General features: G+C 58.3%; 9 protein-coding genes across 9 annotated transcripts; 3 read left to right on the top strand and 6 right to left on the bottom strand.

Moving 5' to 3' along the window:
• Window positions 1–331: 331 nt before the first annotated feature.
• SCHCODRAFT_02635708 (phosphatases II) lies at window positions 332–2705 on the top strand. The gene is made up of 6 exons (XM_003029482.2): window positions 332–530; window positions 580–643; window positions 696–993; window positions 1046–1539; window positions 1587–1686; window positions 1738–2705. Exons 1-6 carry the CDS (start codon window positions 411–413, stop codon window positions 2252–2254), a joined length of 1593 nt encoding a protein of 530 aa, XP_003029528.1. The 5' UTR covers window positions 332–410; the 3' UTR covers window positions 2255–2705.
• A 51-nt stretch (window positions 2706–2756) lies between these two features.
• On the top strand, window positions 2757–3300 carry SCHCODRAFT_02378398 (uncharacterized protein). Its single transcript, XM_050342516.1, has one exon. It carries the CDS (start codon window positions 2940–2942, stop codon window positions 3231–3233), a length of 294 nt encoding a protein of 97 aa, XP_050198992.1. The 5' UTR covers window positions 2757–2939; the 3' UTR covers window positions 3234–3300.
• Window positions 3301–3430: 130 nt separating this feature from the next.
• SCHCODRAFT_02635711 (uncharacterized protein) lies at window positions 3431–3745 on the bottom strand (the record flags this gene model as incomplete). Its single annotated transcript, XM_003029885.3, has 2 exons — window positions 3710–3745; window positions 3431–3656 (listed from the first exon to the last, which is right to left on the bottom strand). Exon 2 carries the CDS (start codon window positions 3633–3635, stop codon window positions 3432–3434), a length of 204 nt encoding a protein of 67 aa, XP_003029931.1. The 5' UTR covers window positions 3636–3656; window positions 3710–3745.
• A 2361-nt stretch (window positions 3746–6106) lies between these two features.
• SCHCODRAFT_02509868 (uncharacterized protein) lies at window positions 6107–13338 on the top strand (the record flags this gene model as incomplete). Its single annotated transcript, XM_050343225.1, has 12 exons — window positions 6107–6339; window positions 6393–8078; window positions 8130–8211; window positions 8261–10065; window positions 10117–10690; window positions 10741–10872; window positions 10926–11315; window positions 11374–11448; window positions 11501–11754; window positions 11802–11940; window positions 11991–12638; window positions 12688–13338. The coding sequence occupies 12 exons, from the start codon at window positions 6107–6109 to the stop codon at window positions 13336–13338; spliced, it is 6669 nt and encodes a 2222-aa protein (XP_050198993.1).
• Window positions 13339–14753: 1415 nt separating this feature from the next.
• On the bottom strand, window positions 14754–15335 carry SCHCODRAFT_02510727 (uncharacterized protein; the record flags this gene model as incomplete). Its single annotated transcript, XM_003029886.2, has 1 exon — window positions 14754–15335. A coding segment is annotated over one exon (582 nt), but the record flags the coding sequence as incomplete, so codon positions are not given.
• A 147-nt stretch (window positions 15336–15482) lies between these two features.
• Window positions 15483–15884, bottom strand: SCHCODRAFT_02510319 (uncharacterized protein; the record flags this gene model as incomplete). Its single annotated transcript, XM_003029887.2, has 1 exon — window positions 15483–15884. One exon carries the CDS (start codon window positions 15882–15884, stop codon window positions 15483–15485), a length of 402 nt encoding a protein of 133 aa, XP_003029933.2.
• Window positions 15885–16646: 762 nt separating this feature from the next.
• SCHCODRAFT_02510574 (uncharacterized protein) lies at window positions 16647–16820 on the bottom strand (the record flags this gene model as incomplete). The annotated part of the gene is made up of 1 exon (XM_050343238.1): window positions 16647–16820. One exon carries the CDS (start codon window positions 16818–16820, stop codon window positions 16647–16649), a length of 174 nt encoding a protein of 57 aa, XP_050198994.1.
• Window positions 16821–17009: 189 nt separating this feature from the next.
• Window positions 17010–18443, bottom strand: SCHCODRAFT_02670779 (uncharacterized protein; the record flags this gene model as incomplete). The annotated part of the gene is made up of 3 exons (XM_003029888.1): window positions 17010–17379; window positions 17584–17800; window positions 18233–18443. The coding sequence occupies 3 exons, from the start codon at window positions 18441–18443 to the stop codon at window positions 17010–17012; spliced, it is 798 nt and encodes a 265-aa protein (XP_003029934.1).
• A 1591-nt stretch (window positions 18444–20034) lies between these two features.
• SCHCODRAFT_02635722 (uncharacterized protein) lies at window positions 20035–21366 on the bottom strand. Its single transcript, XM_003029889.2, has 4 exons — window positions 21284–21366; window positions 20631–21227; window positions 20470–20576; window positions 20035–20417 (listed from the first exon to the last, which is right to left on the bottom strand). The coding sequence occupies exons 1-4, from the start codon at window positions 21293–21295 to the stop codon at window positions 20087–20089; spliced, it is 1047 nt and encodes a 348-aa protein (XP_003029935.1). The 5' UTR covers window positions 21296–21366; the 3' UTR covers window positions 20035–20086.
• Window positions 21367–21669: the final 303 nt, after the last annotated feature.

Here is a 21669-nt window from a genome sequence, read left to right on the forward strand (position 1 = left end):
GTGCAGAAGGAGAAAATCCGCTCAAGGTGCGAGCCAGCCGTCAAGTGCTCTTCATCAGGGCAACACCTTCCCACGCCCATGTGGAGCGGCGGCCGGCCGCCCCGGACGCGTCGTAAATCCCCCCAGCGCCGTCCAAAATATCGGGCAGCAAAAGCCATGGGCAGAAGAAGGAAGGTCGAGGCAATACTCTGCGACTGACCACTTTGCAATATGTTAGACGGGCATACTGGCCTTGAAGCCCGTGAAGCACCCCACGTGCGGTCCATCACCGGTTCCCCGGCCCCGGGGAGCTATTCTCGCCCGCAACAACTCGACTTCCTCTTGTTGTTCGCGTCTTCCCCTCGCCAGCAGCTCTCCGCCCTTCGTCATTCCTTCCGACACCCGGCTCCCCGCTCCCTCCGTCTGGCTAGATGTGCACTGCAATTGTAGAAGCGCCTGCGTCATGGTCTGCCCCGCATGAATTTGCAGATTCGCCGCGTCCGTTCACGCCCTTGCCGTCCTTCACTCGCAATGAGCGCTTAGCCTCACAGGTGTGTGCATCGAAGGAATTCTAGTTAGCATGCACTTATATCTCTGCAGCTGGCGAGGCTCGCATCCCAGCACCATACCAGCGAGTATAGTCGCGTCAAGTTCGGTCCTCAAGGTACGTGCCATGCCCCTCCATCACATAGATGTCACTCACACTCGCTCAACAGGCTGCCCCTTCACATACGTCCCCCTCTCCGTGCAAACCCCCGAATTTTATGGCGAGCTGCAGGCACGGCAGGCCGACGTACTGGGCGCCACCGAGAGTTGGCACAAGTGCGACCTCGCCTCGGCGGACTCTCCTTTGCTCGGCCCCTGCGGTCGCCCACTATCAGACCACTCCGGCCTCGAGAACAAGCTTATGGCCGCTATCAGCGAACCTTTGGAACCCATGGAGCCACCCCAGGTCGCGCCTACCGAACCCCCACAAGCACATCACATCAAGACGTCTTCCACGCACCCCATCAAGTTCGTGCTGTCCGCTCTGCTCCCGCGTACCCACCTAATGCCTGTCACTTAGCATCTCCACCATCATCCCCCCAGATCTCCTCGCCCTCGTCTCCTCCCATCTTGTCCTCTCCGCGCGCCATGTGCCAACCGTCTTCGAGCTGCCCGCCAAGTTCCAGATCGACCGACTGGTGGAGCGGTACCTGCCTCCGGGGATGCAGCTCGTGAATGTGCAGCCCCCGCCGTATCCGCCGCCGGAGAGCCCACCACACATGCTGAGGACGCGCTCTGGGATGTCCGCGGCGCTCCAGGCCGCTATCACAGAAGAGATATCGCCCGTGCCGCCAATGCCTGCTGTGCCTGGCGCGGAGGGGGCGGAGTCTCCACGACCGCCTCGCTTGCTCGCCAAGCCCTCGAATGTGTCGCACATATCGCTGTCGATAGCGCCGCCGTTGGCAGAAAAGGACTTTGATGAAGACGCGTCGGACGAGAAGAGCCCATTATCACCATCGACTCCGACGTTCATGCTGGGGAATTTGTTCATGTCGTCTTGTCCGGGGAAGAAGGGTAGGCAGACTTCTCTACCCACATCTTCATTTTCTCACTTCTTTCAGTCCGCTTGCAAGGTCCTGTAAGGGGACGGAGCGGCGTCTGCAGAGACCTAAGAACAGACTTGCGGAGGATGAGGGATCTCGGCGTCGGGTGCATAATATGGTTAGTATCCCTCCTTCCATGGTACCGCTCTCGATCTCACCTATCCCCCAGCTGCCTCGACGACGGGGAACTGGCATTACTAGGCGCGCCGTGGGACCTTTACTCCGATGCCGCACGCTCAGCCGGTATTGACGTCCTCCGCATACCGACGCCAGAGGGCCTCGCGCCTCTGTCGCCAGAGGCGCTGGACGAGAGGCTTAGCGATGTCCTGAGGGACTATACGTTGCGCGGTGTGCCGGTGCTGGTACATTGTCGCGGGGGCGTTGGGCGCGCGGGCGTCGTGGCGGCGTGCTGGGCGATCAAGCTCGGGCTTTGCGGCTGGTTGGACGAGGGCGCTGGCGATAGCGTACCTCGTTCGGGGGATAACATGATTCGTCCCGCAGACGAGGTTGACTCGTCGGTAGTCGTCCTGGTCGAGCGCGCGATCTTCTTGTTGCGCAGGAGAAGGAGCATCAAGGCGATTGAGACGTACGAGCAGGTGCGGTTCTTGGTCGAGTATGTGGAGTACTTGCGCGGGACGCGCAGGTCGGATTCGATGGATTCGGACATGACGTTGGCGTCGTTGTAGTGACCTCCGTGGCGCTATAGTGGCCACAGGTCTGTCGTCCCTCCTCGTCATACCTTCCCTCCTCGCCATACCTTCCAACCACGCATACTATGCCTCTTCACTCTTCTGTCCTTCGCATTGCTTTAGACTGCATATCATCTGCATTTGCACGGACTGGTACATAACGTAGATTTCTTCTTGGGTGGATTTGGGGGTACGTTGGTTGACTATGTCGGAATTTGGCCGAATCGGTGACCACGGGCGAGCACCAGTGATCAAAGGTGGTCACCGCGTCACCATCCCGGACGAGTGATCAGCTCTACTTGGTGGTGAATGCCGGTGGTCACCGTGATCACTAGTGAACCCAGTGACGGCGAGTGATCACGGTGATGCTCTGTGTTTCCCGGTGGTCACTATTCGGCGCCGCGGAATTAAAAAAAAAATTCATTATCAATACTCGACTACGGTACATGTAGTAGCTGCGACGCGGTGTATCGATCGTGTATCATTATAAACGACTATAGTCGCAGGTAATGAGTGTAGGCCCAGCAACAGCAGGACTGGACGGACCTTCTGAATCCACAGATGTAGCACACTTGCGACACGAGCCGACGGACTACGGGCGGCGTGCTGGGCAGATGGCGTGAGGCAAGCCGTGAATCAACATTCTAAGCAGCAGTACGCAAGGCCTCGGACAAGAGCTCACATGCGAAGGGGGGAGAAAAGGTGGCTGATGTTGGGGATGGTCTTTGAGCATGATCGAAAGACGGCTCTAGCTATACGAGCGACCGCACGCCGGCAGTACAACTTGCCGCGAGATACGATCATGAGCCTTCTACCTGCAAGAAGGTCGTCAGTCATCTGCATGCGCACAACAAGTCGCTGCGCACCAAGACAGCGACGTCGTTGTCACGCACTGGCTTGGGCTTGTGAGAACAGGCCGCGGGAGACACCATCATTGCCTGACCAGGCTATGCATCGTTCCCGCTACATCTCCTGAGTTATAGATATGGAGATGGCCGGATGAATCACCAAATGTTGGACAGAACGAGGAATAGATGGTGGTAGCGGACAAGATGTTGACGTCGCGGCGGTGGTACTTATACGTCATTCGGACAATCCCGTATTCGATTACACATGGACCCACAACTCTGGTGGCCCACCGCCACGAAATGTACAGGGAACCAGCTCAGTTATCCTAATCCTCTTCTACATTATCCTGCGTGCCGCTTCGCCCATTCCCGTCCTCCTCATCTGATTGCTCGACCTCCTCATCCTCGATGCCTGCCAAAATCTGATCAACTTCGTTGTTGGTGCTGCCTTCCCTCGCAGGTCGTCGCACGACACTCGAGATAGTACCCGGAAAAATCTCGTCGTCCCACATGCGCATGGTCTCGCGCATTGCTACTGTCTTGAGGCGAAGGTTTTTCTGGATTATTTCGTGTTCTTCGGCACCTAAGAGTATTTTCGAGGTAGATTGTCAAGTGTGCGTCTACTTCTATACAGATGGTCCCTCAGCGTTAGCTATAGACCCTTGCTCCGGCGGCTTGGGGGAATCCTGCGCTACGTCAGGCATGTTCGGTGACCACCGGTGACGCTGTGGTGATTACTGATGATCGCTAGTGGCCACTCTCCCCGCCAGCGGTGATCACCGCGCCACCGCGCTTCACCAGTGACCACCAATTCGGCCGTTTTCCGACATACATACAAAAGTATATATCGCATCGCCGACTTTGGTCGTATAGCATAGTTCGGGTTGCGTATATCGCACTGCAGGTTACCATCTCGCATCGTACAAGGCATTGCATCGGGGACATTAGAGCGTATTAGTTAGCATATTTATCAAGTTCTTCACTTCCAAAAGGCAGCTCCACTTGATGCAGTGGCTAATGCAGAACTTGTAAGGGCTAATGATTATCTTTGTAGGTAAGTCATAGAGCAAGAGACATCACCACTATATGAGCTCTGGCACGACGATGTGATGGCCTCGTGCGTACTGGGGAGGAACGTATCAGGCGGCGAGTATCTTATCGCTCTGTGAGGCATGCGTGTGGGATATGGCAGTCGGAAGGCGAGTGTCTTGGTGTGCACGCACACAATAGAGGAGACAGGCAGGTTCCCGGAACGCGCGTTGGCGCAAAATGCCCCTGCAAGCTTCTAATCCATTCATGTCTTTACATTTCGTTGTCTTAATCTTTCACTTGAAGCGAAATTTTAGATGAATTTCCACTTGCGCCTTCGTTGATGAATTCTCTGATAATTATCGAAACTAATACGCTCTATTCCCTCTGGCACATTGCATCTCATTGACTCGACCGTCTGACATTTCGTAGTGTACATGGTTTGGCATATAATTGTTGTCCATCGCAAATGCTCGGCGTGATTGCAAGCTGGTCTTGCGCAGGGGTACAAAGGCTTTCTTGGTTGTTGGACAGCCACAATGATCCCCGCACATTTGTGGCAACGTTGCACCTGCTCTTGTCCAGGACCTTGGCCAGGTCATATATGCTCGCAATCAACTGCTATACGGGCTCCCCGCTTGCGATCCCCCAGCATCGACAGACCTGCCTCGCGAGCTCCGAGTCAGACTGTTAGCTCTCATCATCGCTGCGGACCGTCGCTGCTCTGCGGGAAAGTCGTGCGTCTATCCAAATAGCATTCATGTCGCTGGAGGCTTGCAATCGCCTTGCTGTCCTTACGGACTTGACAGTCATCTGCAGCCAGCTTCTATCGTGCGGAAATACTTGCGCGATTTTGCCGATACTACCTTCCTATCGTCGATCTCGTTCCTCTGCGCCTTGTCCTCACCCATATATGTCTCGGCAGCCGCTCCAAGGGCACTTCGAAGGGTGGGTAAGTTTACCTATCCAAGATTTTTATCCCATCCCCAAAGCGCACGAAGGGGATCGTGAACTTCGTAGGGTACTTCCAAACAATCGCATCCGCAGGCGACCCAGTCGGCATCCTTGAGTCGGCTTCAGCGATAGCTACATTCGTAGAGTATTCAGGTAGGTCAGGGAAGAATCTTGGGATGCACAATAGTAGATGGACAGTGGGATCCGTCCGTAAAATTCACAATGTGGTCACCGCCGGCAAGAGCTTGTCCAGTTGTCTGCAATGACATTAACTTGGCGTACAGGCGGATGATCTGCACTGTCCACTACTGTCTCTCGGTACCATACAGTGTTCTTGACAAGGCTAGGGTCCTCCTGGTATAAATCGTCAGGTTGCGCAAACTCGATAAATTGTGGCGCAGGGTCCAAAGCCATTTACTTCTTCTGCGTCAGTCGAGTCGGCTGTCTAGCACCTATGCTGCACTAGGATCTGAGATATGAGATACATCTTGGCGATGTGATGCCTGCCGGAAGAGCAGCTGGTCTTCTGGCGGGTGGTGGCATGGGACGAAGAAGGACACGTGGACGGAGATGTATAGGTCCGAATGGAAGGTCTTGAGATCCCCTTCTGTCACTCGCTTAGGCCACGCGGACATCCGCTGTCCAGCTCATAGTCCGCCCTCGCCTCGGCGTTCTCCTCGTCCCTTCACCCGGCACCCTCGCGCGCCCGAGACTCTGACTGGCCTGCCAGCACCCGCGCGCCGATACCCTCCTCAACTCACTCTACTCTTACCTCCCCAGAGCTTCGAGCCCGACACATACGCCCAAGCGCCATCCCCGCGACTGGCCTGTACAGTCCATCGCGCGCAAGCCCCTCCCACTCTACACACTTGCCCTGTCGCCCTCATCATCCGTGGGCATCGGGATTGGACATATCAGAAAACTTAACGGAAATCAGGTGCGCGCGCTTCGACGCTTCTCTTCCCCCGCGCGCTTGTTTACCGACGTCCTGGTAGGCGACGACGCGCTCAGAACCCTCATGTGGGAACCACTCCCCCTCATTGTGTATGGGTACGCGAAGTACCCGCTGTCCCCTTCGCGCCGAGACACGCGCGTTTCGAGTCGCAGCCGCCTCTCGACGGTGACGGAGACGAGTAGCACGGACGAGCGGACGAACTCGGACGTCGTATCGCTGGAGGTGGGGGATGAGGTGTATGCATTCGAGAAGTACACCCCGAGAGGGAAGGAGGTGGACGGCGTTTGGTACCGCGGGTGCGTGTCGGTGTTCTGAAGGAGGATCCCGCGTTGGCTGACAATTCGTGCAGATATGTGGTATGCACGACGCGCCGCCCGCCGGTGACTTGGTCCCTCTCGCCCGATGGCGCGTCGACGAGCAAAGTCCCGCTCAGGAATGAGGAGACCCAGCAGGTCTTCATTGGCATATTTCCCGACTCGCACATATACATCCGCGACCACCTCTCCGACGCAGAGGGGCGCCTGACGGAGCTGGCGGCGAGTATGAATGGCCAAGGCGCGCCCAGTATCACTGGCCGGGGCAGTGGTCTGGGACATGCGCCCTCCCGGAGCATCAGCAGCAGCGTTGGCAGCCCCGCCGAATCCTTCATGACTTGGGCTAAGGACAAGTCGAGCCTGGCCTCCTTGCGAGAGCTCCCTGAAGACGGCACGCTGGATATGGCGCGCCCGTTGCGATACAACCCCGCCAGCAGCCTACGCTCCGCGTCTCCGACAGAATCGCAGATGAAGCCACTTCCCCCGAGACCTTCCTTGCGGACCGGCGACGACACGGTCAGCGGTGCTTTCCAGCCCATCGTCGACGAGATTGCCTCAGCGATGCGCGAATGGCACACCCTTATGTTCCACCACCTTGCGCGGCGCGACTACCGCCTCTTCCACATCGTCCGCGGACATATTGACGCACTACATCTGGGGCGAAGACAGCTGCTCGCGCAGACCCTCTCGGCAGAAGAAACCATCAACATGCGCCAAGAGTGCGTCTTGCGGCTCGTAGCGGGCAACAGAGTGCAGGACCTGGACATAATCGTGCGCCACCCGACTTGGGGAGGGCTAGTCACGACAGACGTCGAGGGCGAGATCGAGCCGCGAAGCTGGATCAGCGCGGTCCGCATGTACGCTATGCAGCAGTCGCTGGCGTACCTGGACGTCTCGTGCGACGACTGCGTCTCAGGCTCTGTCGTCGAGCACGCAACGGGCACGCAGCCCAGCCCCGCGCATTCCGCCTTCCCCGAGGCCCACCAACGCTCCTTCCCCGCTACGCACCGGCACTCCGTCGGTCTCAACACGCTCGCTACCCAGACGCCCGCTCGGCACTCCTCACTCTCTCTAAATCGGTCGTCTGCGCCCTCGGCGTCCAAATTCTACCATGTCATGGTTGACGTGCGCTCGTTCTCCGCGGCGATCTGTGGCCCAGGGGATACGGCGGAGCTGTTTTTCTCGCTGTACCATAGGAACTCGGAGCAGTTCCTAACGGAGGACTTCTGTGTGGTGCTGGATCACACCGGTCAACCTGTGCATCCGAGCCAGGATGGGACGTCGAAGCGCATACGCACGCTCTTTCTCGACTTGGCGGCGTCGGATATGCAAGACTCGCTCTACCTTGTGTGCAGGATCGTACGGAATGGTCCCATGAAGCTCGCGCTGCACCATACCAACGGTAGCCACAAGCGCGACGGCACTCACGACGACCGCGCTGCATCTGCGCTAGGCATGACTGGCAACAACGCCTCTTCTGTTGGCTGGGCGGACACATCTGGCGCCAGCAACGGTGTCGACGCATCGCAGCAGTTCAGGAGACCCTTTGGCTGCGCGGTGCTGGAGCTCACGCCTCTGACTTCCATGATGGCGATGGTGGACGCCTCGCCGTTGCGCGAGTTCTCGATGCCAGTGTTTGTGCCGACGAACGAGAGCATGTTCTCGATACTACATCAATGCATATTGGAGAATGCGACGAAGGAGATCGAGAAGTCGCCGAGGTATGTATGGATTCGTGCGATTGGGAAATCACTAGCTTATGCGCTCTTTAGAGCGGACTCGGTCAATGTGTCTGTCAAGATCTTCAAGGGCGACAGGACTGCGGTCGTTCGCGAGAACACTTCACTCTTGCTCGTACGTGACTTCTTGTGTCTGCTTGCTCTGTATACTCATGACTCTCCAGGACATTCCGCAGACACAACGACTAGGCTTCCCCGATGTCGTCTTCCCCGGCGAGACAAGAAACGAGCTCTACGTCAAGTTGTGGTCCGGGCAGTTCACGACCTCGACGCACTCCTTCGTGTCCAACGGCACCCATTCCTCCGGCAAGTCGCGGAACAGCACCAACCGGCTCAGCACCTTTGCGGGGCTGACGCTCAACCGGGGCAGCACCATCGGCAGCATCACGGCGTCGCCACCGAACATCCAGGTCACCATTGAAGTCCGCGATTCTTCTGGCCGTGCAGTCGAAGGCGCACTATCTCGGGGCGCAGGAGAGCCGCCGATGACGCGATTCGAGTCCACGATCTATGCGCGGTGCAACGAGCCCACCTTCGGCGAGCTTCTCAAGGTCCAGCTGGACCAGGATATGGCGAAGTTGTTCCACTCTGATGCGCGGCCGAATTGGCACCTCTTCTTCACGATACGGAATCGGGGTGGACGGGCGAGCAAGAGCGACAAGAACGGCCGGCCGACGACTGCGACGGGGGACCCGGAGGAGCGTCCGTTTGCTTTTGCCTTCCAGCCGCTGTTCCCTGATGGGCGAAGCTTCCTGGGCGACGGCAGCCATAACCTGACCCTGTACAAGTGGGAAAAGCTTGGTGCGGATGTATACCTGTCGACCAAAGGCAGGAACGCGGACGGCGACCTGCAGCCTGTTCGACATCCGCATGCTGACCTGACGCCCCTCCGGGACACGCTCACGATTAGGACGTCGCTCTGCTCTACGGCGTTGACACAGGACTCGGTGTTGCTCAGCCTGCTGAACTGGGAGCAAATTTCGGACCGCACGCTGCTGTCTACGATTTTGAAGAAGTTCACGTTCGTCGGGGAGGCGGAGATCGTCAAGTTCCTCCAGCCTATCTTCGACGCGCTCTTCGGCATCATGGTGTCCAGTGGCAACTCGGAGGGCGAAGTGGACGATCTCGTCTTCAACGCACTCGTCACCGTGCTCGGGATCGTGCAGGACCGCCGTTTCACGAACTTCCGTCCAGTGCTCGACATATACATCGCAAAGCACTTCGACTTCCATATGGCGGCTATGCATATTGTTCGTGCGATGGGTCGCTTGCTGTCGAATCCGGCGTCCAGCGAAACTGCCTCTGCGCTGCGCAATGCGCTGAAGGTGTGGTATCACATCTTCCGCTTCATCACCCGCGCTCGCGAGCTGCAGAAGGCTAGGGAAGGGCATTTAGGTGGCACGACTGCGGACGTGCTTGAGCAGCAATTCCGGCGCGAACTTCGGGGCCATCTCAACGAGGTCAACGAGCTCATGTCCTCCTCCAGTCCTGAGGTCCTTGGCACGCAGATGATCGCTCTTCAACACTTCCCTTCCATTCTTCCCGAGCTCGCGAAGATTTACCCCACTGTCGAGCTCGTGTCCATCGTCACCAACTTCGCGAATACGATAACTGCAGGGCGCGGGACCATCGTCCTTCGCAAGCTCATTATGTACCAGCAAATTATCGGCGGCTTCCTTTTCGACAATCCACAGGCCCGCGCGCTGCTGGTGGAGGCGATGGTGGCGTGGATTCGGCCTCACTTTGGCAAGTTCGACGACTTCACGCAGACGATGAGTGGCGACTCGGAATCAGCGAAGGATGCGGCACGAGTGAGCTGGCTGGAGGGCACGCGACTTTGCGTGACCATTATCGCCGTCATGCTCGACAGGCTGCAGACGAGTTTGGTGGACCCGGCGGTGACCGCGGATCGACGTAGGTTGAAGCAGGAGCAGGAGAACGTGGAGAATCTCTTGCCTCTCCTCCCTCGGTAAGTTATACTCGTCTTCATCTATCACCCACATCGCTCATCGTCCTATAGATTGCTTGAGTCCTACCGCGAGCTAAACTCGCAGGCTTCCCGACGGGCCATGGAACGTGCCCGCATCAACTCCAATCAGAAGCTCACCCCAGCTGTCGCGTTTCCTTCCTCGTATCCCTTCTCACTCCTTGCCACCCTCCCGGAATCGCCCCGTCCAAGCAAGTCATCCATGCCTCACGAAGCGGTCTTCGTCCCTGGGCTTGGCGAAATTGCGATCGTGATCCTGTCCCTCATCCTTTCGACGCCGAAAAAGATGATGCTCGCATTCCTCGACGACAGCCTCGGCATAGAGGGACCTGAGCGCTTCGTGTCTCTTCTCACCCAGTTCTTCGCTGTCGCGACGTCCGTTTTGGACTACGAGGCCTTCCCTCCCGCGTGGCTCAACGCGAATGTTCTTGCACACAAAGTCCTCATACGAATGCTCGAGCCGATTACCAGCATCATGGAGAGCAACTTCATACCGCCACAAGAGGAGCAAGCTTCCTTCCGGGCTGACCTTTGGCGGCAATGCTTTGGCGTGCTGCTGAAGCTGCTTTCTTCGGACCAGCTCGTCATCGAAGAGTTCAGTCCACAGGTATGCTGACTTCGATTGGCACCTGCTGCCGTATCTGACACGGTCTTCAGAAACGACGCGCAGTCTGGCGTTTAGCAGGCGACGTGCGCGGACAAGGAGCGGACCTCTTGTTGAATTTGTGGCAATCTCTCGGCTGGGCTGAGAACTCGGTGGGGGGTATGGCAACGCCAGTCAAATATGGGGTAAGATCTCTGCTCGGACAAGGGGGTGCATACATCGAATGACTTCATTGCAGGGGTACCAGGTGCATTTGAACTCGCTGGTGGGGCAGATCGTCAATCTCTGCTTGAGTCATCATGATTCTGTCCGCAACAATGCCGCGCAGATGCTTTACAGCATGATAGTCGCCGAATACCATCGAAGCGACAACTTTGATTCTATCGAGAACGAGATCGTTACGCGGCTGGATCTACTATTCATGTCGGACAGCAAGGGAGACGACATCTCGAGAGCGTTCTTCATTGGGCAACTGCGGAACCTTTTCGACAGCTCCGACGTCGACGAGGGCTTGCGCGAACGTGTCTCCGCTTTCCTTGACTCCGTCGATCTGTTCTTGGAACTGCTGCTAAGCGTCCGGGCGTTGCCTGAAGGCGATGAGTTCGCTGATGACAGGGTCATCGCCACGGTACGCCACCTACCAATCTTCCATTGTTAGCGTCCGCTGACTTTGTTTCGTTCAACAGCTGCGGCTTATGAACTTCATTCGCCGAATAGGCCGTGATGAGATATATATCAAATATGTCCACCAGCTAGTCAACGTGAGAGGCACGAGTTGCCGAGAAAGGGTCCCGGGATCTAACGCTTTGTCAGATGCATTTGCAAGCGCAGAACTTCGTTGAGGCAGCTCTGACGCTGAAGCTACATGCGGACCTACACGAATGGGATCTAAACACGTTCGTGCCCCCGATGGAAGACCTTGGCTTACCGCAGCAATCGCAATTCCATCGCAAGGAAACGCTGTGCCTGCTAATTCTCGACTACCTTGGCAAGGGGAAGGCCTGGGAGAGGGCTATCGAGATCTGCAAGGAACTCATCTACCAGCACGCCGAAGTCACCTTCAATTAGTGGGTGCTCCGTCCATTGCGGAAGCTAATTGTTGACATCATCATAGCGTACGCCTTTCCGAAATTCTGCGGCATCAGGCCAACCTATACGAGCACATTGTCACGAACCAGCGATACTATGCGGATTACTATCGGGTTTCATTCTTCGGGGACTTCCCCTCCGCGATTCGGAACAAGAGCTTCATCGTGAGTGCCATTGTTATGCTTGCGATCTTCGGCGCTAATTCATTGCATAGTATCGCGGCTACGAATGGGAAAAGTATGCGGCATTCTGCGAACGAATGGCAAACAAACACCCCGGTGCTCGTGTGCTGAAGACAATGGGGGACCCTCCAGTCGATATTCGGTTCGGCAATGATCTCTATATTCAAGTATCCGCCGTCACTCCCGAGCCCGATCGCACGTCGCCGCTGTTCACAAATCCGGAGGTCCCGGCTGCCGTACGCGCGTACTACGAGCACTGCGACATCAACCTCTTCAGCAGCTCGCGGCAAGTGCGGCGGACGGCGCAGGACGGGAGCGAGGAGACGTGGCTGGAGAAGGCGTACTTCACGACGGAGGAAACTTTCCCGACCGTCTTGCGGCGCTCGGAGATCATCGCCATCGAGGTTGCGGAGATATCACCCGTCGAGGCTGCCTTAACGGAAGTCGAGGAGAAGACGAAGGAGCTCACAGCGCTTTACCAGAAATACGGTGCATTGGCGAAGACGAACCAGGAGACGTCGACGAACGTGCTGTCGATGGCTCTCAACAACGTGGTGGACGCACCAGCGACCTCCGGAATCCAGGCCTACAAGGAGATGTTCCTCAACGCGGACTATCGACATCGTAATCCTGACAGGGCAGAATCACTGGCGAAGCTGCAAGTTGCCGTCGACGATCAGGTCAGTCTACCGGCTTGTTGACCTGGACCTCCTTGCTGACTTACTACAGCTGCGCATGATTGACGCCTGCCTCAAGCTTCACGGCCAATTGTGTCCACCCGAGTTCATCTCCTTCCAGTCGACGCTCGAGTCCTTCTTCCAAAGGAACTTCGCCGACGACATCCGGCGCCTCAACCTCGACACTACCTCCGCCGCCATCCAACGCGAGCGCTCCATGGACCTCCGCTCAAGTTCCTACGAGCAATCCCTCCGCCCCTCCACCTCGACTGTCTCCACCATGCGCGCCTTTGTCATCCCTCCCCTCAACCTCGGCCGCCCGCTCACCTCCCCCGCGCCCATGTCGCCCTCCTCGTCCTCCTTCAGCCCCGCCGAGCCCGCGCCGCAACAGACGCCGCTCCAGAAGCACCTCGCACATCTCGCGCGCCACGGCATCCATGGCGTGTCGTCGGCACCCGCAGATGCAGCGCGCAGCGCGACGTTCTCGAGCGAGTCCCTGCACACGTCGTTTATGAACGTGGGCATGGGTGGAGCGCCGAATGGCGCGCCGGGGATAGGGCTGGGCATGAGCGGCGCGCAGAACTCGGGGATGTCGGTCGTCGCGTCGACGATGGGCAGCCGGTCGTTCAACTCGCTTAAGGGCAAGTTCTCGCGGTTTGGGAGTCTGAACTTTGGCAGGCGCGGGGCGTCGTCGAATAATTAGTTGCTTGCGTTCTGATTTGACTGACTCACTGCGTCGGATTGCTGCATGTATCGATTTTATCACCCTACCTTAGCCTACCTGCACAGAACCCTTTCTACGTATCGATAACCTTTCCTGCGTACCGCCGGCCGCGTCTCGGATTTTCCCCTCATTTATGTCATATTATTACCTTTGTGCCTTTTCCTTCAAGTTCCACCTGTGTCCCTACAGCCTCCGCCTCTCGTTCCGCCTATGTTTCTCATACCTGCTCTCTCTTTCCGCATGTGTATTTGTGCCGAGTACCCTACCTCGCTCGCTCTCCTCTCGAAGTGTATCCTTGAATAATTCATGACCTCACTAGCGCTAGCCCATGCGAGCGAGATCCGGCGATACGCGATGGGGATACCGCATGCAGGAGACCCGTACCAAACGCGGGTTAGTGCACGACTTCGTGAGACAGAACGCGCCGGACTGTGGGAGGCGGATGGAGCAAGGAGACATTACACACACGACCATCCAGAGCACAAGTATATCCGAGGGAATAGTAAAATGTTCATATGGTAGATATACAGCCGGGGTGACTCCGAAGTCCATGGATAGTACAGAGGGGGTAGGAAGATAGATAGAGCTAATGTACAGAGGGAGATACAACATACAATCCACATAGAGCCATGACCCTGGAAACGAGATATAGGAGACGACGAGAGATGTAGAAAGAGGCGACACGAATGGGCAGCCCAAGGGAGAGGAGATAGATATGTGCGCGACGAGAAGACCAGAGGGATAGATAGATGTGGATGGAACAGCACGCTGTGAGCGGCCAAGAAAGTGGTAGCGCTGTAGGCGACGAAGGAGCACGCTATGGGCGGCAAAGGGTGGCGATACAGGCAAAAGGGGTGTGGGGTAACACGCATAGAAAAGGGGGAAGAAGAACTCTAGACCACGTACGGCGTCGAGGAGAAGCCGATGGACTCCTCCTGACTCGGGTGGTAGGGGTAGGACTGAAAATCGTATATGGTGTCCTGCGGGTACTGGAGCCCGGGCTCGACCTCAAAGCCGTACGAGTGCAATGGATCGACGGGCGGCTTGACGTTAGCGTCAGTGAGCAAGCTGTCTGCGCTCGAACGGCCTTGCTTCAGGCCGTGCGCGTACGACGCGGGCGAGGCAGCGTAAGAGGAGGCGCTGTGGGACGAGTACGTAGGCGAGTAGTCCTCGGGCCCGCGGCCGCCCTCGTGGTAAATGCCGATGTCCATGGGGTGCGTGGCGTGCTGGGTGACAACCTGCAGCTGCTGCTGAGTGTGGTAGGGCGGGAGGTGGAAGGGGGCCATCGTCGGGCTCGCGGAGCTGCGCGGCTCGCTAGGGTCGCTGTTCGGCGAGCCACCGCGGCCGAGGGAAGGGGCAAGCGTGGGCATGCTGGGGTCACCCCCGGCGGGGATGCGACACTCGTACTTCGCGAGGATCTTCTCGAGCGCCTGACCGAGGAGCGTAAACTCGAAGACCTTGAGGTCCTTCTCGATATTGCGCGGCTTCGGGTCTGGGAAGTCCATGATGCGCTGGAAGAAGCCCTCGTAGCCGGGCCGGTGCTTGGAGACCGTCGTCGGTCGGAGGCCCTCAAGATTGCGGCGGATGCGGTTCTTCTCCTCGACAGGGAAGTCCTGCTGAGTGAGGCGCTCGAGCAGGTAGATGATGTCGACGGAGGTGACGAAGCAGGCCCTCGTCTGCTCGTGATAGATGCAGGAGATAACGCATTCGTCGGAGGGGTGATACTCCTCTTGCCTAAGCGGCGTGCAGGTGACGATAAGCTTGTGACCCTGGAGGACGCGGTGGACGCTGATGAGACGGCGCCCCGCCTCGAGCTCGTCTCCGTCCCAGCCCTTGCAAAGCTCCTCAAGCGGAGTCACGAGCTCGAGGACGGGGGTCTCGTTGATAAAGTCGGGTGACGCTGCGCCACGCCCCCTGCTGACCGACTTGGCCTTCTGTCGGCGGTAGATCTGGACACCCTGAGGGTGGCTGGGCATGGTGTACGTGCGTGGTCGGCGCGGTCCGTCGCCCATGCGGGAGACGTCCGAGTTCGCTCGACGGCGGCGGGTCCTGACGTCGTCGGTGAGATAGGCGAGCCGGTTGTGTGATGGCGGCGAGTCTAAGCAAGGGTAAGCGGGTTAGCGTCAGAGGGGGAATGGCGACGGACCTGGTCGCCAGTAGGTGAAGTGGCCAAAGGCGACCGAGTCAAGTACGACCCCCTGCTCGTTGAGGGCCTCGAGGGAGAGTGATACAGTCAGCGACTTTGCGTCGCCTTGCCATGGGGGATTGCGGGGGGCTGCGGCGTTGAGTTGCCATTGGCCGTAGGCGGCGTCCGGGCCGGGTGCAGCAGTTATGCGCGAGTGGACGGGCTTCTGGCCGACGACGAGGCGGATGAAGATGTTGTTGGGGAGGTCGGACTGGCAGTGCAGGCGGACGGTGATGGGGCAGTCTGGGTCTCCGTCGGTGGGGGTGTAGGCGAGGACATGGAGGATGCGGTTGGGCGAGGTGGCGGAGACGGGGGTGTACTGGGGCGTAGGGATGTTCATGGCCGGTGTCGGGGGAGATGGTGGTTGGAGAAGAGGAGCGATAAAAGGCGTGTGTTGAGCCAGGGCGCGGCCGTTTAGGCTCCGGCGTGATCAGCGGGGGGGACAGGGGCTCCTCCGTCCGCTCTCCATTTATTGCTGTCACTCCAAGCACATCGCCAGATTCGCCCCGAATATCACAGCGTCAGCTCCCTGGACCCGCCCCCCGTCAGCTCGCGCGCATCGAAGGCGCGCTGCAGCATCCGCAGCGCACGCGTCCGCCGCGCACAACCCACGCGCCGCGACAAGACGTCCGACCAGCCAACTTCGCGGGGTTACAGCCAGCGATCACCATTTCCATATGCATATCGCCGTCCGTTCGCCCTCCCGATCTCTGACTCCCGCTTATGGCAGGATCTTGCCCGGATCTCTGCCCCCCGCCGTCGCTCCGTCCACCGCCACCCTCGCGCTCGCCACCGCCGTTCGCTGTGTTTCTTTGGGCAAAAACAATGGCAGGACACCCGTTCCCACACAAATACAAATCACAGCCATCATGATTGATGGAAGCCTGAAGGCAACGTTAACAGCTGAGAAAGAACAAGAGCGCGCCTAACCATTTCCGGTAATCACTACAAAAGGACCCCCGTGCGACCACTCAATTTGATTTTCCGAGGCCACAAAAGACAATGACCGCTCGGAATCCAGCCGCCCCTTCCCGTCGATCCGCCCGCTCTTCCGGGTCCTGCACAGCCTGCGCGCCGCGTCATATCCCGCCGCCGATGCCATTCACAGCGCCCGGCACGTCACATGTCGCGCCACCCATCGTCCCGCCTCCCCGCCCTCGCCCTCGGTCCACACCCGCCCCGTCGGCGGCATGTGTCCTTCGGTCGACAGTGTACGGCTGCAGCGCGTGCACGGTTCAGTGAACAGGCTTTCATACGCGCTCATTAGCCCCTGCATTAACGCATGAGTGGCTAATCTCTGCGGGACGGGAAGGAGGAGACCCACCAGCAGCGATTGACATGCCACCCTCGGATGCGCCTGAATCATTCTGGCTACCTGCTGCGATAGATTCCGGAATACCGCATATTCGGATTGTTGATGAGGCGCTTTCTGCGCAGAGTCGACGTCAGCTATCTAATGATTGCGCTAATCTTTGCGGTGGCGCGCCTTTTCTCGAGGGCCAAGCACGACGACGCTTTCCGCGCAGAGCGTCCCGCCCTCGTCATCCTGCACCCCAAAGCCAAGATATGCGGTGAGCACACTCGCAATCGTCACCCGCAGGACGAGCGGTCGACTTTGTCGAATTTGCCCCAAATTCGCCTGCGCGTCCCCGCGATGCCGCACCCAGACGTGCACCCGGACAGCACTCGCCCCATGCGCCCGGTTGAACCCGCGCACGAACTCGGGCAGCTCGGACACCGCCAACGGGCCACCCTCAGCGCTCGGGAAGATCGCTTTCTCCGTGGGCTGCTGCTCCGCATTGTACGGCAAGGGCGACTCGGGCGAGGGAGGGCGCCTGTATGGCGTATTATTGTCAAATAATCGAGTGCACAATACCGGGCAAAGCGCGAGGACGGGGCCAATGACGCAGGTGCGGTGGGTCGACGTTCACAGCCGAGACACGCGGTGGCAGACGGTTGCGGAAGAGGGCAAGAAAAGGGAGCGTATTTTCGTGAGCGATTCCGCACGTCGGTGCTAGACATAATAAAAAAGGACATACCGACGCTTTCGGATGTCTCGCCTCAAGCGGCTGAGCTCGACGTCGGCGTTTCCTGAACCACCTCGCAGCTGGGCATGCTTGAGGGCTTCTTGGACGGGGGCGCTTGTCAGAGTCGTTTGGAAAGCTTTCAACTGGTCAAGGTCTTGTTGCGCAGAGGAGAGCGTGCCAAAGGAAGGCGGAGGGGCGAGTACATGAGCAGGAAGCTGACGTATAGCGGCTACTTGATTATAGAGGTCAGTCAGAGCATGGATTTGTGACTGCAGCGCGGAGGCTTTATTGGAATCTGTTTGCGCTGCCGCGGAAGGAACGCTAGCTGTCGTAGTCGGCGGCATAACCATAAGCAGAGGGTGATAGCAGCCCGATGAGAGAGGGCGATCGCAATTAGCGACAGTGGAGGCAGACGAGAGAGGTCAGCGGTTAACAAAGGCGCGCCCCAAAGTTCAACATGGGCGTTCGTGATCAGGCAGGCCTCGGGGCGCCGCGTGCCTTCCGGACCGCCGGCAAGTTCCGCATCAGGCACTTTCCCCCCCGGACCGGGCCGTACGGCGATCCTCGGCGCCCACAAGCACCCACGCCTCGGTTGTTGCGCCCCTCGGCGTGGCGGTGGGCCGGCCGTCGCGTCCTTCTCCTGCCTTTTCTGGTGGCGCACCCCCCATCAGGCCTTCTCGCCGCGCGATACCAACTTCGAAATGGCACTGCAGCTGCGTCTGAACTTCGCGTTCTGATGGGTGCAGCGGTCGCTTTGCAAACGACGCTTGCGGACGCGGCCCCGTCTTCGCCAGGCCCGGGGGTTCGCGCGTGACGGGGTGCAGGACGCCTCGGGGGCGCGTGGTGGGCGCATTGTGCCCAAATAAAGGCATGGTAGCCCCGTGGCCTGGCTGGCGCTCACAGATATGCGAATTGGAGGACACGAGGGCTTTATGGGCGCTGGGGCGTGTCAGGGATTTAGTAGGCAAATTCGTTTATCGAGCTCGCTCAGAAGGAGTCATCCGTTGCTTCCACCCCGAAACTCTGCGGCGTTCGAGCACGAGTTCAGCGTATTTTTGAGGTGAGAAGGGAAGCCAGGGCAATTATTTCTCGCAGTCAACTCGCCATGCAGCGAACGCATTCAAGGGACCAGTCGAAATTCATTCGACGGTCAGCGATCGCTGATTGACGCTTGGGGAAGACAGAAGACCCTTGCGACAACGAATGACGAGCCGACGCTGTGGACAGGCAACCTAGAGAGAGGGGGGACGACGAATTTCGGTTTTTTGGGGTGCCCTGGAGACGACCCGGCGACCACCTGAATTGTTGGTGGCTGGCTCGCCGTCGGACTTCATTCCGCCGGGGAAGGCGCTGGAAGGAAGAGAACAGTAGGCTTTTCGTAAGTACATGATGCGGCGAGGACGGCGAGGGTGAGGAGGGGATGACGGGCACGTCAGAGGCGAGTAAATTCTTACGACTAGAACAAGGGTTATAAAAGTTGGCATCTGACGTCTGCGGATGGAAGGACCAACTCTCGGGATGTTCCGCGCGGCGACGATTCGTGAGTTGTAGACGGCAAACGGCGAGAGGGCCAGCACACACTCATAAACCGAGAGCTTCCCGGTTATGATTTCCTCCACGATCGTCTACACGACGAAGCTTCAGGACGACCGAGATCGGTTTGAGCCTTTCAGCAGGGTCACAGTAGCCCTGCTCGGGACGCTCTAGCTTTCCCCGAAAGGCTTACAGCAACCCGCACCGGACGCGCCTGCGCCCGGTGGCAGTCAGGGTGGCGACGCGCGGCAGTCAACAAACATGCTCGCGGCGGATTCACATACCGGTGGAGTGCACGGACGATCTTGCCCTGGATCGCTGGAGAAGGCCCTTGGGGGCAACGAGGCGACCGGTGTGCATGGTGAATTGGTGGCGACTGCGTGTGGCGCAGGTTGACTGGGGTCGATGGAGGGCGAAGGGTACTGGCAAGGGGCGAAAGGGCGTTGAAAGGAAGGAAAACATGTGGCTGAAGACTGGAGGGAGTGCACATGGCGGCGCGCAAAAATCATCTACCACACGCTGTGGTTGTTCATATACGCACCTGCTCAGTCATCTCGCAGGGCGAAAAGACTGCGAGCGACGACATATCGATGATTGGACATGAAGGATTTGTAGTGAGGAGCTCGTCGTATGTGTCAAGCCACAGCTGGTGGTGGATCGCCATTGACGTCGTGCGCGCGACATACTCGGCGTCCTGCGGTTGCGGCGTTGCCAGCCCTTGCGACGGAGGCTGAATTCGTAGACAGGTCAGAGGATCAGCGATTCAACAAATCTAGTGATAAGCAGGCGGCGGGGTCTACCAGATCCCCTTCAGGTTTATTGTGCTGAGTATATCGGAAATGAAGCACCGAATGAGCATTGCTGATCGTAAAGGGAGCGAGCATGTGTGGTCCAGCACCCTCCGTTACCGTTCGGGCCAATGAGGATAAGTTCGCACCACAAATATCATGATCCATGAAAAACATACGACAAGCACGTCCGTCTAAACGTCGAAGGCTACAATCTGCTCACGCCCGCTACGCACAATCTTCACCAGGCGCTTGGCCACGCACTTGTACACGACGCTGTTGCTCTGCGAGCCGAGGGCACTGCCGCCGTCTTCGCGCGCTTTGTCGGCGAGGAGCTCCTTGGCACGATTCAATGGTAACGTGAAGCTCGGCGCGGCAGCGAGGAGTTCAAGTAAGAGGTGTGCGGTGAAGATTTGCTGAGGGGTTGCCGAGCCGGAGGGAGCTGTGGCAAGCGTGGACACGCTTGACGCGGAGGGTGACGACGGAGTCACGGTTGAGAGCGAGGCGATGTCGCGAAGGTGGGCGCTGAACAATAAGAAGGTTAAAGCGTGGTCTCGGTAGAAGATGAGGGACGTACATGGTGTCCTTCGCGCTCGGCAACTTCTCTTTGCCAGTAGAACCGGGCCCAGTGTGGTACGGATGATTGGGCATGATTATGTCGCCAACGGTCTGCCAAACCTTGACCTTCGAGGGAAGTCATGAGACGAGGTACGCAGTTGAGAAGCAGCCCGTACGTACCACAATACGCTCGACATCCGCATTCACCCGAACCTTCAGCCGTTTCGCTGTGCCCGGCGTCTGCGGCGCAAGGGCAGGGTTCGGCGGCGGTGTGGTAGGCTTTGGGGGTGACGGCGGCGGAGCGGGCTTCGAGATAATGATGGTATCCTGGTCTTCTGATACGGAGGCATCTCCCGGGGCTTGCGCTGAACTCTCCGGCTCGTTGCCCCGTTCGTCCTCTCCGCCGGGAGACGGGGGCGAGGGCGAGCGGGGTTCGTCAGCTGATTCCGCTCGCGGCTTGATGGGTTCGTCCTCGCGATGTATAGGGCGACGTGAAATTGCTGGGGGCTCGTCCTGGCGCAGGCGCTTCCCGAGAGGCTGCCGTGAGGGCTTGATTGGACTCGCTGCGAAGCTAGCGTCGCCGAGCTCCCCGAAGCTCTCATTGAGGAGCATATCCGCCTCTTCCTGCGCAAGGCTGGATTGCTGAGCCACAGATGGCGTGCTCCAGAAGCTGTTCTCGTCCTCATCCTTGGCGCGAACAGGCGTCTTCCCACTAAAGGCGGGTTGCTTCTTGACGGGGGTCGTAGCCAGTTTCTTCCGCTGTATAGCAGCCTCTTTCTGCCATTCGGGTCAAGACTTGGCACAACGAGGTTTATCAAGTTCATTGCACTTACGCGATTCTTCATCGTATTGATTCTCGCTTGCAGCTCTTTGATGAGCGCTTCCTCGTCCTCAGTCTGAGCCGCGAAGGACGCTGGTTCGGCTGCTTGCGCCTAAGTCAACGTTCGCACGCGAGATCACCTTCTTATCGCATGACTTACTTGCTGAAGCGCATCATTCAATTCCTGTATATTCTGACGCGCCTCCTCCGTTTGTTCTATGATAGCGAGAGCCTGCGCACGAGCACGAGGCGCAGGCCGAATGTGCGCACTGACATTGATTAGCCCAGCCATGATGAATGGCCAATCATACATACTAGTCCTCGACGTAGCGAAGGGCCGCCTTAGCGTAGATCTCAGGATCAGGTCTTTGTTTGTGTCGCTCATCCTTCGGAGGTGGT

The sequence above is a fragment of the Schizophyllum commune genome, assembly GCF_000143185.2.
Source record: "Schizophyllum commune H4-8 unplaced genomic scaffold SCHCOscaffold_9, whole genome shotgun sequence".
In the NCBI taxonomy this organism is placed as follows: Eukaryota; Fungi; Basidiomycota; class Agaricomycetes; order Agaricales; family Schizophyllaceae; genus Schizophyllum; species Schizophyllum commune.

Bases quoted from the DNA above. Each gene is read 5' to 3' on its own strand.
- SCHCODRAFT_02635708 (XM_003029482.2), top strand. From the start codon at position 411: ATGTGCACTGCAATTGTAGAAGCGCCTGCGTCATGGTCTGCCCCGCAT. The intron at 644-695 runs GTACGTGCCATG...CTCGCTCAACAG, and splicing joins CGTCAAGTTCGGTCCTCAAG to GCTGCCCCTTCACATACGTC. The intron at 1,540-1,586 runs GTAGGCAGACTT...CACTTCTTTCAG, and splicing joins GTCTTGTCCGGGGAAGAAGG to TCCGCTTGCAAGGTCCTGTA.
- SCHCODRAFT_02378398 (XM_050342516.1), top strand. From the start codon at position 2,940: ATGCGAAGGGGGGAGAAAAGGTGGCTGATGTTGGGGATGGTCTTTGAG.
- SCHCODRAFT_02635722 (XM_003029889.2), bottom strand. The intron at 20,577-20,630 runs GTACGTACGGGC...CTTCCCTCGAAG, and splicing joins CGGATGTCGAGCGTATTGTG to GTCAAGGTTTGGCAGACCGT. The intron at 20,418-20,469 runs GTACGTCCCTCA...CTTATTGTTCAG, and splicing joins CCGAGCGCGAAGGACACCAT to CGCCCACCTTCGCGACATCG.